This window comes from Ruditapes philippinarum, unplaced genomic scaffold, assembly GCF_026571515.1.
Source record: "Ruditapes philippinarum isolate M1 unplaced genomic scaffold, ASM2657151v2 ctg14197_1_1_1_1, whole genome shotgun sequence".
Taxonomy (NCBI): Eukaryota; Metazoa; Mollusca; class Bivalvia; order Venerida; family Veneridae; genus Ruditapes; species Ruditapes philippinarum.
In genome coordinates this window covers 1-15,820 of record NW_026863031.1, presented here as the reverse complement: position 1 = coordinate 15,820, position 15,820 = coordinate 1, and the positions used below count along the sequence as shown (strand labels likewise).

The 15,820-nt window shown below is 32.6% G+C and overlaps 2 protein-coding genes across 2 annotated transcripts; one reads left to right on the top strand and one right to left on the bottom strand.

Annotated features, from left to right (window-relative positions):
* Positions 1-2,077: 2,077 nt before the first annotated feature.
* On the top strand, positions 2,078-4,380 carry LOC132720944 (uncharacterized; the record flags this gene model as incomplete). Its single annotated transcript, XM_060705191.1, is given in 2 exon segments — positions 2,078-2,155; positions 2,741-4,380. Coding segments are annotated over 2 exon segments (632 nt in total), but the record flags the coding sequence as incomplete, so codon positions are not given.
* Positions 4,381-6,771: 2,391 nt separating this feature from the next.
* On the bottom strand, positions 6,772-12,363 carry LOC132720943 (zinc finger protein 582-like). The gene is made up of 4 exons (XM_060705190.1): positions 12,218-12,363; positions 11,675-11,870; positions 9,168-9,287; positions 6,772-8,624 (listed from the first exon to the last, which is right to left on the bottom strand). The coding sequence occupies exons 1-4, from the start codon at positions 12,314-12,316 to the stop codon at positions 7,915-7,917; spliced, it is 1,125 nt and encodes a 374-aa protein (XP_060561173.1). The 5' UTR covers positions 12,317-12,363; the 3' UTR covers positions 6,772-7,914.
* Between the last annotated feature and the right edge of the window lie 3,457 nt (positions 12,364-15,820).

The window sequence follows — 15,820 nt, the reverse complement described above, 5'->3', positions numbered from 1 at the left end:
GACTCATAACAGAAGAATGAATACAGGGCTGAACATGACTCTTCATAGATCTGGCCCTCGGCATAGCACTTTAATTTTAAAGTTTTGTATGCAACATCAACCACCAGGCACTAATGATATTTTCTTGTTACTCACACACATTTTGGGAGCATAAAAGGACTGGGCTAGGTGGTTGTTGTCCAAGGCCTATATCTCCTACCTAGAATTTGACATAAATGGCTCTTTTTGATCATAATATAAAATTCTTGGTTAAGTTTTGTATTTAAAACTACTGAAGGTATTCACTTGAAACTTAATACATCATTTTAGGTTTATAACCAGAGGTTACTGTCCAAGGCATATAACTCTGTCATGGATTTTGACTGAATCATGGCCCTTCATGAATATTATTGGACATTCAATGAATATTACTATTTATAACAATTAATTTTTAAAGGTATTCACTTAAGAATAATGTATGTTTGTGGGATCATAACCAGCAGTCACTGTGCAAGGCCCATAAGTTGCATAACTCTTTTGGATTTTATCTGAATTATGGCCCTCTTTAAACTTGAAAAATTCTTAGTGCAATATTAATCTTCATTACTTAATTAATGGGATCATAAATGGAGATCATTATCAAAGGCCAATATCACTAACATTGATTTTTACTGAATTACATGTATGGCCCTTTGAATTTGTGAATTTAGATTTTTTTTATAAATTTAAGTTTTGGCTTACAACATTTATCTTTCATAAAACTGCTGTAAGTATTCACTTGAAACTTAATTCGTGCTTTTGGAATTACAATTAATGCAGACTTTCCGAAAGTTTGAATAAAGTGTCAGACATTCAGTCTTACAATCCCTTAAATTTTGTCCAACCGACAAAAAACCAGACCGACACAGTCTAAACATTCATTCTCCTGATCTGGATCTGCATCCTTATCACACAGGAAGTCAACTTCACTGTCAAATGAAACATCTGATAATTCACTGACAGTCTTTAATGTTTGTAATGTCTTTCCAGCAGCTGACTGAATTTTCTCAATCGAAGTTTTCTGTCTTGCACAGACAGATTCATATGTTTTTGTGAATAGCTGATATTTCATGATCTTCGACAGCTGTAACGCGAAATTTGTACATCCATTAATAAATGTGTTATTCCTAATTAAATCTATCGTGTTTAATTTTTACATGAGGAACAGCGCATTTCGTTTTTTACATTGTCACAAATTAGCCATTCTTGCCCTTTCTTCCATTTTTCGTTAAATTTTCTATCTGGCCTGTTTTTTTCTTACTTTTTATTTTCTTTTCACTTCTTTCTGACGGTGTTAATTTCCTCTTTTTTCCAGGCAATGCGCCTTCATAATACTTTAGAAATGCCATTTTAAATTGTTTACTGTAAATGCCAATTGTATGGGTATCAGCCATTGGTCTATTTCCCAATATCAACCAATGAAAATAAATTTTATATAACGCGATTTCAGGGAAGACTAATCTCGCTTGCAACGAACAAGGAATTCATCAATATTAGACTCCCTTGCCCCATAAAAACTATCAGACAGTCGGAACGACTTTAGCTTAAAACTCGTCGGACCTTGTGAAATTATGGCGTTCATGTCCGTTGGGCTGACGTATTTCAGGAAGTCTGTTGATGGTCACTTTACAAAACCCATGCATCAGAAAACTGGCATGGATTTTGAATGAAATTCTACCCATTATGAACTTAACAAAATTCTTTGATATACATCCAAGACTCATAACTATGTGATGTATATTATTTGTATTTTTGTGAATGAAATCTTCCTCTTATCATATGTTTGCATGTTATGTCCCAGATGATATTCATTTTGGCTTTTGGTAGTTAAGAGTAATTTCTTCATTTTCAAGCTTAGAAGGAATACATGTACTATTGCTGTTAAAGAAGAATTACAGCTTGTAAAATAGTTATGCTTATTTATAAATTTTATATGCTTTTACAGATGCGAGTAGGATACTGGAGAAACATCAAAACTGCACAGATACTGAATGGGCCGCACTCTTCGGAACACATGTTCTTCGTCCCCTGGCTTTAATGGACTCTATGCTGTTAAGCGATGGAGATTACTCGACAGGAATAAAATCTTGTCCCTGTGGCTGTAAAATTCCAGTGGTGATGGGGGATACCAGTATAGGTGGGTACAGAACATTGTATAACAAAATACAATAATGACCTTGTCATGTTGTGAACAAGTGTTATATAGGCTACATTTTACAGTCCAGACATCTTGATAATTATAGATACAATATAGGTCAGTGTGAATGTCTTGAGGATCTGCTATAGTTCCACTATACCACATTCTTTTTCCAAAAATCAGAATAATGATTACAAATATGCAACACGTTATTTTGCATCTAGATTAAAAGTAATCCTAAGACAACATTTTGTGGACCCACTCTCCCTTCAAACTGTGAAATACAAGGGCCTTAGATAACTTTTAAACTGACCAAGCTATGCCCTTTAAACAACTCATCTCTTCTTAAAAAGTTTCAAGTAGTGTTTTGGTCCGATCCTTCATATAATTTTAAAACAAGTTGTAAGTATTGGAAATGAGAACCTGTGAATTTTGTATCATTTTATGCGGATAATGCCTGATACAGTTTACAGTTGTTTTGTATGAAAAATATCTTTTGTTTTTAGAATAGAAACAGAATTTAATGGGGAACAAAGTGATTTCCAAATTCATTAATGATTACAACTCTTCTTTAATTCATTTCAGGGCATGAAAGTGTCTGGCATGGCAGTGTAGACATTTTACTTGGTACAAACGTGGTGGTATGCAATGCTCCGGAAGATTACGAACAATTTATGGAAGAGAGAAACCCAGGGTTCGAAATAAAGAAACATAACATTGAAACTATGTACTCACAGATAGTTGCACAAACTATTGTTTCTTCTTTTGTGAAAAACATCGGAGTTGTTCCTACCATTATTATTTCCAAAGACATCGTAAAAATATTTATGTACGACCCCGACAATGATTTGTTATACGAAAGTACGCAGATGAAGTTATTCCGCGAGAGAGGGAGACCGGTGTTAAATACTCATTCGGTTTTAGCGCTTTGGTTTGCCATTAATTATTGTCACTTTTGTACTGGCACTAAACCTTCCCATATTGCATTTGGTTATAAAGCTGACTTCAACGCATGTTTGGACCAGGCTGCTTTGAATACATATAAAAACAAGTTACACTATAGTAACTGTAAGTTTGGTGAGAATACTTTAAAAAAGGAGTTTTCTTACGACAGCTATGAAGAAGTGAAATTTCTTTGAATAATGACACATGTTCCTTTGACCTTGGAAACAAAGTTAATTTGTCTTTGCACATTTGTACAGTCTGACCAGGTTCTACACTGTGCAATTATTATTTTTTTATATATTAAAATCTGATAAAACATTGAGGTGACTGTTCCAAAATATGACTATTCAGTTTCAGCTAGTTAAGGGTCAAAAGTTAAGGAAGATTTGCTGCTTTCACAAGCATCTCAAGTTCATTTAAGGATTACATATAATGAAATGTTACTATTTTGTATTTATGTATACTAAATATAGATGTATAAAGGCCAAAATCTTGAAAATATGTCATTTTACCAAGTTTTTGGAATGACTGAAACAAATTTATGAATTTATCCTACTAATTACTAAATCTATCCATGCAAATAGTGCAGACCAAGATCAGCTGATATATCCATGCCGTCCGATCATGGTCTTTACTATTTGCTATTTAGTTAGTAAGTATCTTGATATTTTACCTACAAAAAACAAGTTCTGACAAGATTGGAATGATACAAAAGGCCATTTCATCACCTTAGTGCTGTAAAAGTTTAACTCCTTTAAAATTATATAAGGAGTTAACCTGTTACTGCTATGATGTGACAATTTGTGATATTCAGTAAAGATTAACTCTGAGAAACACTGAGTGGTACCTGTAAAAAATTTCAGACCTTGCATTGCTGCTAATTTACAGTTTCAATTTTCTAGCAACCCACCTCTTTATAAAATATTGGCACAGACTAAGGCAAATGTGTTTGTTGGATTACCGAAACAGTCTAATATTAAAGGGACTCCACTGAGGTTTTTTGACATGACGGGACTGGAAATAATTTTTTGGGATTATTACTCCATCTGATGTAGACCTATACTAATAACCTATGTACAAAATTTCAGATCATTAGCTCGCTCTGTTTTTCCAGAATAATTATTAAAATAGTGAAAAATGACCCAAAATTGAAAAGCGTTTAAACGCTTTTCAGTCAAATCGAACTGAGAATAGCACAAACATATGATTTTCAATGTATTTCTTAATTATAATTTATTTATATTTCTGTTTTGAGTGCTCATGCTAATCTATGTGAAAAATTAAATTTTTATGTTTTTAGGCTCATAAACCTCAGTGGAGTTCCTTTAACGTGGGAGATGAAAAAAATACACTGGGTTCACTGGGTCTTAGAAATTACCAAGACATACAATGTACCTGAATTTGATTTATGCATGTACATTTATCTTAAAGTGACATTATCATTTTTTTCGCTGTCATGTCGAATTACATATAGTAATTTATTTCAAAAGATGTATATATTATATGAATTTTTGTTTACAATGGTACTATAATATATGATTTTTGTTTACAATGATACTAGTATTTGTTCCATTTGAGTTAGATTATGTGGCAAATTACCCTTCAACTCATTGAAGTATCAAGTGTCCTTGGTGATCTCCCTATATGCAATGTTTTTCCAGGTCCATGGTCGAGTGGTTAAAGTCATTGACTCAAACAACTTGCCCCTCTTCACTGTTGGTTTGAATCCCGACAGGGACTTTGGATTCTTTCATGTGAGAAAGCTGTCCAGCTAGCTTACGGAATGTCAGTGGTTCTACTCTGGTGCCAGGTGCCCAAAAGTACTAAGGGGCACTTGAGATCTCCCTCCACCAGTAAAGTTGGAAAGTCATCATATTACCTACATGTATTTAGTGTTGGTATGAATTAAAACCCAACCAAAAACAGTGAAAAAATATAATCCAAATTATATATTTAGTATTTAGCTTACCACAGCACAACATGCTCATGATGTGCTATTAAAATCACTAATTACTTCATTTTAAAAAGTTGTAGTTTTTTGGCAGTTACTTTTTAGTGATACCTTAAATGGGGTAATGTTGTACATAAATAAGTGTACTGCGGTAAGGCACAGACAGGAATCAATTTCCGTTTATAATTATAAATATTAATTCTGAGGAGAAGTAAACAGATTTCAAGTCATCTCACGATTTAATTTAAACATTCATTTTAGCCCTATAGTAATGAAATTTTATTTGAACCACTTAAAAATTTTGCTTCCCAGAACTAAGTACAGGTATTATATATGAGGAAATATAGGATTTCATGACCATAAAAGGACTTGTAGCCCTGACCTTTTGGTTGTGAGGCACATATTTTATCAACAAGGCCACATCTCCCCAATCTCAATACTTACCAATGTCCATGATTGATTATACCAGATGACAATGATTGAATATGCTAGAGTCAGAAAGATTGCCATAATTGAAAATACCAAATTTAGAAAGATTGCCATGATTGAATATACCAGATTCAGAATAAATTGCCATGATTGAATATACCAGACTAAGAATGATTTGATATACCAGACTAAGAATGATTTAATATACCAGATTCAGAAAGATTGACATGATTGAATATACCAGATTCAGAAAGATTGACATGATTGAATATACCAGACTAAGAATAATTGCCATGATTGAATATACCAGATTAAGAAAGATTGTCATGATTGAATATACCAGGCTCATAAAAATTGCAAAAATTGAATATACAAGATTCAGAAAGATTGCCATTATTGATTATACCAGATTCAGAAATATTGCCATGCTTGAATATACCAGATTAAGAAAGATTGCCATGATTGAATATACCAGATTCAGAAAGATTGTCATGATTGAATATTCCAGACTCAGAAAGATTGCCATGATTCAGATTCAGAAAGATTGCAATTATACCGGATTTAGACAGATTGCCATGATTGAATATACCAGGCTCATAAAAATTGCCATAATTGCATATACAAGATTCAGTTAGATTGCCATGATTAGTTAAACCAGATTCAGAAAGATTGCCATTACATGTATTTCAGAAGGATTGCCATGATGCAATATATCAAATTCAGAAATATTGCCATGATTGAATATACCAGACTCAAAAAATTGCCATAATTGAATATACCAGATTCAGAAAAATTGTGGTGATAACTAAGGCCCAAACGGTAAGCGTTTAAACAGATTCGTTTCGATTTTCATTCAAAAATGTTTATTTTACTGTTTAATCGAAATGACCTTATTGTCTAACAAAATTTCTTAATCATTGCCTGTAATCATGGATTTTATAAATTTTAGTGTTTTTTTCCAAATTAAGAAAAGGACAATGGGTGTTTACAACCCTCCACACAGCATTACCGTGCAAAATATTGCTCGGACATAATACATTTTTGGTAAAAAATGGGGATACAATGCAGAAAATGTGTGCAGACCCATTCGTGATGAGCCCTAAACATTATTTATTTGTACATGTATTAAAAATAGAAAGTAAGTCATCATTTGGCGACTCAAATAAATGGTTTATATAGCATATAGAGGTACCCCCATTTAAACAGTATCGTTTGGTTTTTAGCAAAATATTAGTATTTACATAATATTCCAGATCCATAAAGACTCAGATTCAATTGAAAAGAAAAAAACTTAAAACAAAACATGGCAATTTATTAATGAATAGAATAATTCAATTAACAAAACATTATTTTGGCAGAGCACAACATGCAAATTCATTGGTAAGTGAAATACTGGAAATAACTTAACATTTAATTCGGACAAAATGCAACATGGTAATCAAATGATGAATGAATAACAAATGTACCTGTATTACATCATTGTAACAAAATCATAATGCAACATAAATGAACCACAATCATAACTCAATTAACATCAATATTAAAGGAACTCCACTGAAAGTCCAAAAGCCTGAAAATATAAATTTTAAGTTTTATTTACAAAGATGAGCTGGGGCAGTTAACTAAATCAGAAAGATATGCAAAGGATGATAAAGAAATATACTCGAAAATTAAATTTTTGTAATATTCTTAGCCTGATCTGAATAACAGCATTGCAGCAAAGCGTTGCAATGTTTTTCAATTTTGGGTCATTTGTCTTAGTTAGAATGATTATCCTGAAAAAAAACTGGTGTGAGCCAATGATCTAAAATTTTGCACACAAATTATTAGTGTAAACCTGTTTCAAATGGAACATTAATCTCAAAAAATCATTTCCATTCCCATCATGTCAAAAACCCTTGGTGGAGTCCCTTTAATAGTTGGTTTCTGCTCAAAGATTTGATATTTAACAATCCATAAATTTAATACTAGCATTAAGCATTATGGTTTTAAGGAATTTGAATTCAAAAATGGTCATCTCCGACTGAAAGCCATGCAAATAAAATTTAATACCTAATTCTTTTCAATAAGATAGTCAAATGTAACTATCAGTGAAATATAAGTCATCTCACACTGAAACTGAGTGAAATATAGAAATTTAGTTCCAGTTTTATACATTGAAAGATATAGTGAAGTATATCAAACACCAAGTACAGATTTCATGAAATCATTATTATAGTTAAATGCTGCCATTTTAGTTTTAAATACAAAATGTAGTTTCGATGCAAAAACAATTGGATATACAATGTTAAATAAAAACTTGTTGTTCTTTTTCTTTTAGTAAATAGGGCATATATCTGATTTTGAAGAGAGATTTTTCTTTATATCTTTTACACTCATGCTCTGCACTTTTAAAAAATACTAAAGAATTTCCAAAAACAAATCAACTTATTTATTAACTTAAATGTGGTTTATCGACAACGTTCAGCAGTTTAAATGTCCCATCGGGATACAAAAGAATTTGACACTGTTCCGCATTTTCGGGAATTTCCAAAATTTGTTCTACATTATCGGTCTGTTCTTCTGTCAAAGGATCACCATGTGATATTATATTATCCGCTTCCTGAATGATAACGTTCTGTTCCTCTTCCGTCAATTCCACGAATTCTAATGAATCTTCTGTCCCGTCTTTTTCGATCATCACTTTGTATTCGTTACCGTTCTCAAGTTTGATAAATTGACTGTCACTGTTCATATCCGACGCATCAACATCCCCGGAAACAGGAATTGTATCATTCACTACCAGTGCCGTATCTTGTATATTTGTTGCGATCGGTACTTTAATCATCCCGCCAGGCACGGATACATATCCTGACGTATTAGGCATCAGCCTCACGATTTTACGTTCTAAAGATTCATTGTCGGTGTTATCAATATTAACAACATTATAGTAATTGGTCTTTTTCTTAAGTTTAGTCGGAACGGTGAAACCTTCGTGGATAACTCTTTCGTGTCTTCGAGCCTTCTGTCGTGATGGGAATAAATCACCACAGTACTTGCACGGTCGACTGGCTCCTTCTCCGTGAACCTCTACCATATGGATGGCTAATCGCTGTTTATGGCTAAAGGCGGCCATGCATTGGTCACAACGGAATCTCTTTTTCTCTGAAATACATAAATAACATATCAATCAAATATGAACAGAACAGACATTTTATTTAAGATTTGTACATAGAACATCAAATAGATAAACAAAATAATGATCACATGCTCACAATAACACAGAATACAATATGATACTTAATCAGGTAAGATAAAATAAATTTGTTTACAAAGAGTATGTTAAGATTCAATAATACAATGATTGTATATGTATTGGAATAACTTTAACTTGTTATTATATAAGCTCGTGAAGAAATCTTGTAGAAATCTGGTTCAAACCAGTCTAAATCCTCGAAGTTAACCATGGCTCAAACCTGTATACAATAAATCTGTATAATAATGAGAATACCTCAAACCGGTGAAATATAAATTACATTATAATACATAGTAATAGTAAAAATCAGCAAATGTTATAGAACAGGTCATTTTTATTTTGTTTTGCCTTTTCGTTGAGGATAGCTTAAGTCATATGCAGGCTGGCCTAGCTTTTCACTGGCGGTGACAAGTCATTATGGTTGCTAGGATACATAGAAATGAAAGTACAACCTTCATGTGTAAGCTGGTGAGTTTTGAGGTACATCATAGTTGTGAATCCTTTACCACAAATTGGACAATGTTTGTCTTTTGGTCCGTGTGTCTGCCTATGAATCTCTAGGTAAGTTTTTCCTACAATATAAAAATATATTAACTAGAAATGTGTCCATAGGACACAGGTGCCCCCACCGCGCCACTGTTCTGTCAATCTTATGACTCTAGGTCAAATAGTTTTTGAAAACTAAAAATCTTTTAGTAAGTCAAGGGCAATAACTCTAAAAATACTAAAAATATCCAGACGAAAATACCCAGGTGCACAACTACACATGCTGATCAACATTCCTGTAAAATTTTATGACTAGGTCAAATCCTTTTTGAGTTACATGCGACACAAGTTGAAAATTGCAAAATTTTACTAAGTCAAGGGCAATAACTCTAAAAATACTAAAAATATCCAGACGAAAATACCCAGGTGCACAACAACACATGCTGATCAACATTCCTGTAAAGTTTCATGACTCTAGGTCAAATACTTTTTGAGTAACATGCGACACAAGATGAAAATTGCAAAATTTTACTAAGTCAAGGGCAATAACTCTAAAAATACTAAAAATATCCAGACGAAAATACCCAGGTGCACAACTACACATGCTGATCAACATTCCTGTAAAATTTCATGACTCTAGGTCAAATACTTTTTGAGTTACGTGCGACACAAAAGTGAACGGACATACGGAAGGACAAGGGTAAATCTAAATGCCCGCCACTAAAGTGGGGGCACAATAAAAACATTCCTTTTTACTAAGCTAACTGGATAGCTTCCCCACATCAAAATAGTGGAATTAGAACCTAAAGAGGTAAACAGAGAATACATGGCTGATGTAAGGATGGAGAAGGTTTATCTTGGTGAGCTTTGGCGAGCTAAGATTCACTTTCGCAGCAAACCAGATAAACCTTCTCCTATTCCAACATCAACCATGTATTTGATTTATGTGATGTCATCATATGACGTAATGACTGGAAGTTTATCTGGCAAGGTTTATCCAGCTGATTATATAAACAGTAGCAGGATAAAAGGCAAGTGGTTGTTAAAGTTAGGTGACCTTCACCACTGCATCAAGGCTGCCCCATATAATTCTTAAAATATAATATCATGAAACACATCATTGTTAACAAAATTTCTTAATGACCACTTTATAAAATTTCATTTGTAAGAAAAACATTCAATGAACCTTCCAGGCCTCGACACTAACTTTTTCAGCAAGTGGTAAGCCGGACCACTAGATTTGAACTTTAGGTGGTCCTTGGTCAGTTATTATTATTGTAACATTTTACTGCAAATTTAGAAAAATATATGCTTAAATTGATGAAACAAAATATGTATTAAATTGACCTTTTAAAAAAAAAAAACAAGGAGATAATTACTTCAGAATAATGTAAATAATTTTATCTAATCAGAATATTAAAGGGGAAGAGATAGAAGTCACTAGATAAGGATTTTTTATTGTAATGTTATTTTGGGTTTTATTTTATTTATTTCATTCGCAAAAAATTACACAAACTTTATTTATGTTTAAATTCTTTAAAATAATTGAAGTAAAATCTCTCCCTCAAATTAAGTTTTAGGGAAGAATAATGAACCCAATTTTGGGTCTGTTTAAGAAATCCAAATAATAAATATAAATTCCTTGAAATTCAAGGACTAACGTTCTATAAAATTTATCCAATGATAAAAATTACATGTATTTTATAAATTATAAGATAACATTTTTAAGAAGACTGATAAACAAGATAAATAAAATATCTTATTCTTGTTTTTGAAAGGAAATATCTAAAGGATAAAAAAATAATGACAATATAACTATAGTTTAGCTTATTTTTCTCACTGATTCATTATGAATACAGATTTTTTTACCTTGTTGACATTTTTTTTGGACATTGAGTAATTTTAAATTTTAAAAGTAATTTTATCTCTGGAAGAAATAGATCTATTATCGTTAAACAGTTAAAATACATTGTAAAGATAAGTAGCAACAAATTATTAGATGTATTTGTTTCATGTTATTTTAGTTTGCTGCCATTATTCAAGTATCTGAAAGATATCCTATACATTACTAGTACGGTATCATAATTACCGTCGTGGGTATCTGACGATGCATAATTACTAACATCATTTAAATGAATTTTGTACCTAAATTATTATCACAAAATTTGAATGACTTAAAATGAAAGTTATTGATGATTTAGGAACGTCTTTAACTAATCAGAGATTAATGAACTATATACATGTACCTCGAACAAATGATTTAAAAAAAATGTATATAACATGTTTTTGACACAAATCGCCATTCTCCCATTGAGCCTTGCACCAACCATAAAAATTCAAGTGGTCCGACGGACCAGTGGCTTTTAAAATTACGTGGTCCTTGCCAAAATCAAGGTGGTCTCGGACTAAAGGACCACCACTAATGTTGAAGCCTGACTTTCAGAGTTTCATCAAGTGTTCACCGCAAGCTTACCTTTAAACTTTAATCCGCATATATCGCATGGTATTTTTGTAGCATTATGAGTCTTCTTCATATGATCTGTGAGGTAGCGCCTCGTCTTGTAATAATTATGACAAATTTCGCACTGCCAGTCTTTGGTAGTATTGTGCACTTCTAGATGACGTTTATACCTGATACGCAGCACCACCATACCACATATCTCGCACTTCTAAAAAAATAAAACATTAGTGAAACTATAGCTTTATGAACAATCTTAGCAAAGCATTTTTAAGAAAAAATCAAATATTTGAAGAAAAGTCACTTCAAGTGTCAGTATAAAATTAATTTGTAAGTACTTTATAGAGTTTTATAATACAGACAATATAAAGACAGGAATAATATTATAAATGTTGAAGAAGTAAATGCAGGTTTAAACATATAAAAAAAAAGTTTATAGGAAAAAAAAATAAACAAAACCTATTTTTTTTAAGTGAAGCCTCTTATAAATCAATAGTTCATTTCCATTTAGTAGATCACTAACCATAAGTTAAATATTTTAACAAAGTTTTGTCAAACCTTTGAGCTCTCTTTCAAACGCCTTGCCTTTTTCCTCGCCTTTCTCTGTGCAATCTCTTCTTGTAACTTTTGAACAAATTTCCTCGGAATAATACTCATCCTTCTTCATCAAGTGCTTTCCTTTGTGCGACCACAATGCATATGAACTTCTTTAATCTCTCCCCGCATATATCAACAAGCTATGTCCCTTTCACCATGGACATTCACCATGTGAGTATCAACATGTTCCTGGTTTGAAAAAAACCTTTTACAGATACCGCAACTATATTGTTTTTCATCATTATGCTCTAAAAACATGCTGTACCAAACTCTCATGTGTTGGAAAGTTTCGTTTACAGATTTTACAAAATTTGGTTTTTGGTCGTGCCGACCACATCAGCTTGTAACAACAATGTGCTGACCATACAAAGGACCGTCTTTCAGTAGGCTAATATCGATCCCATCTTCCACACTTTGCCTTTCTCCAAATCTTTCTGCACTTTGTCTTCTTTCTTCTTTTTATGGCTTCACTTGCTACATATTCTTGCTGGCCTTTCCATTTGATATACTCTTCCTCAGAAACCTCTTTCTTCTCCACCCTCGTCCAATGCCACTGTTATCTCTTTCTTCAAGATGTGCATTGTTTACATGTTTCTCAAAACTCTGGCTGTTCCCTTTCAGAATACTGTCACATTTGGGGCAGCTGAATTTCTTCATGGCATGGACAGATCGTATGTGATCTTTAAGATGTCTGTCACTTTTTGTATTTCTTCCCACACTGTGAACACTCGACCAATTTCACCTTCACATGTGCATACATGTGCTTCTTCAGAGCTTTCCATAAATAGTAACGTCCGCAAATTGAGCACGGATACAAACAATTCTTAAAGAAGCTGGCCACCATTTCTTGTCCTAGTAATACTCCCGCTTCTTCCCGTTAAACTTCTTCAAATACTCCTCCGGGTTACTTTGTATCCATCAATGACACAATCACATTACCATCTTTATCTTTTGTCTCTAACTCAGGCATTAAAGTTGCGGGGGATCATTCACTTCATCATCTTCATAATCTTTCTCTTCCATAAAATCATCATCACTATCATCATCTGATGCATTGTTCTCATAATCTGAATTCTACCTCAATTTTATACATGATTTCAGAGTCAGAGTTAGTATCAATATTAAGTTTCCATTCAGGTTTAAAGGGCAAAGTTCTTCCTTTTCTGAATTTTTGTTTTCCAACAAAATTCAACTTGTCTCCTTTTCATCCTCACTACTAACTGTTTCTTTTCTTTATTTTGGGGATCCTGATTGGTTTACCTCTAAGCTCATCTTATTCTCCAGGCTATTCTTTATAGAATCTTTAGGTACATTTTCTCAGTTTTTTTATCATTTTCCATTGAAACAACTTTGATTTTGTTTGAAGTTACATGTATCTTAGTTTTACTCTTTCTTATCTTATTCATATCTAACATCTTTATCTACTTCATTCTTCTGGTTTATTTGTGTCTACCTTGTTCATTTTTGTTCACAAGTCTGGAGACTTCGCAATTCTTTCTTTGTACTATCATCATCATCATCATCATCATCATCATTTAACTTGTTCTTTTTTTGAAGAGGTGTCAGTATGGCATTGTCTAGATGACTTCTCAAAACATCATCATTATCATCATCATTTTCATCATAATCATCAGAGTCATTGTTTGTTGATCCATATCCTGCAAGTGCTTTATAATCGACACGTTTCCGAGATCCCTTTCACTCACTCTTCTACTTGCGATCTAGTTTAAAGCAACAGAGTTTCCACTTGATCCAGGAGTTTTAAACCACGGCTGAAAACCATTTCTTTCTCTTCATATTCTAAGATTCCCTTTCTTGACACCTTTTTCTTTTTTTAGAATCAGACCTAACACTTTCATCACCTTCATTTAAAATGGAGATTCTAGAGGTTTTCTTTTTCTTTTGTTTCTACAATGTTTGAAGATGAAAAACCTACAATACTTTCAGATTTTTCGGTTTGTAATCAGAGACACTTTTTGATGTAGCAGCAGAGTCTGGTCTTGCTGTATGATCAGGCATTACTGTAATTTATAATCAGGCATATTCTCTTCTTCAACCATATGTTCATGTAGTAAACTCATAGAAGGGAAGTCATTTGGCAAAATACCACATTTAAATTACATTCTCGTTCACTTTTATCCTTTACAATTCAGTGGCTTTCTAACATTTCATTCTTCTTATTCATCTGAGAAATAACATCAAAATTGTCATGTGTTTTCAAATGAGCATAGAAGGCAGATAACTTTGTCAAACTTGTTCTGAACATTTACCACAAACAAAAGGGACATACTTCTTTATCAGTTAAAGAACAATACAGCAGCAATTTTTCATTAGGGCCCTTTCACTTTTCATCATTTGGATTACCCATTTCTTAAGAATAGAATATTGAGAGTGCATTTCGGGACCATCAAGATTTAGTTTCTTTAATACTACCTACCAAAAACTCAAACTTCTTTCAGTTTTCTTTTGATTTTGTTACTTTCATTCTCCCCAACATCTGTTTTGATTCAAATCACCCTTATCATCACCAAGGTCCTTAGCTGTGTCTTGTATTTCATTCAGCTTAGTACCATTATCATCATTTGAAGCCCATCAACAAATTTTTCTGTACAGTTTCCATAAGGACTATAGTTCCCTACTTTCAAAGTATTAACTGAAATTGAAAAAAAGAATCTATATATAATTCTATGGGGGAAACAAAAACAATATTTTAATCTTTTTGGAATCAGAAGCAAGGCAGTGAAAACAATTTTTCCTCAATTGGAAGTAAGCAGGGAAATAAAAATATTTCAGATTCTTTTTTTTGTGGTTGGGAGCAGATGGGGAATCAACAATATTTTTTTTTTTGGGGGGTGAAGCAGGCAGAGAAATAAACAATATTTTATTTAAAGATTTGAATGAAGTACCAAAATTTCATGTATTTTTCAAGCTTAGTTATCTTAATATTCTTTATAAAAAATCTTTTGAGTCAATTTCACATTATTCTCTGTACCCATTTAGGCATTCGAGACGAATTTCCCAATATAGGCAGGGGATTATGTGACGGTTCAGAACTGTTCACTATTTAGGGGAGATAGCATGTAGCAGTCTATGCGAAAAGACTTCTGACGTTTTAACTGGACAGTAGGTTCCTGTAAACTGAGAATTTTTACTGGCCAAAAACTAGGATTTTACTGGACCGAAAAAAAAACCCTGATTTGGTATTGCATTTTGAGTCACTTGATATTAGTGTCAAGCAGTCAAAAAATTTGTGTACAAAAAGAAAATTTATATTATCAACGAAGTGAAGAAAGTTATTCTTTTTTTCACCCAACAATCAAAAATGTAAACATTAAATATTGTTATACATGTATTCAATGGATTTTGCTATTTTTAAATTTTAATTCCATAACAAAACTATATACTAGCAAAATGAGAGGGTAAATTTTTCAGCAAAAGTCTGGCATATGTAAATAGAATTATATTATATTTGGTAATTTAGTGAAGTTGACAGATTAATTGTTCAATGATTTTGGTACATTCACAGTACAGTTTTAATTTTCGTCAACATCTTGAACGATCTTA

Bases quoted from the DNA above. Each gene is read 5' to 3' on its own strand.
- LOC132720943 (XM_060705190.1), bottom strand. From the start codon at position 12,316: ATGAGTATTATTCCGAGGAAATTTGTTCAAAAGTTACAAGAAGAGATT. The intron at 11,871-12,217 runs GTTTGACAAAAC...TTATTTTTTTAG, and splicing joins GTTTGAAAGAGAGCTCAAAG to AAGTGCGAGATATGTGGTAT. The intron at 8,625-9,167 runs GTTGTACTTTCA...TATGTATTTCAG, and splicing joins TCACCAGCTTACACATGAAG to AGAAAAAGAGATTCCGTTGT.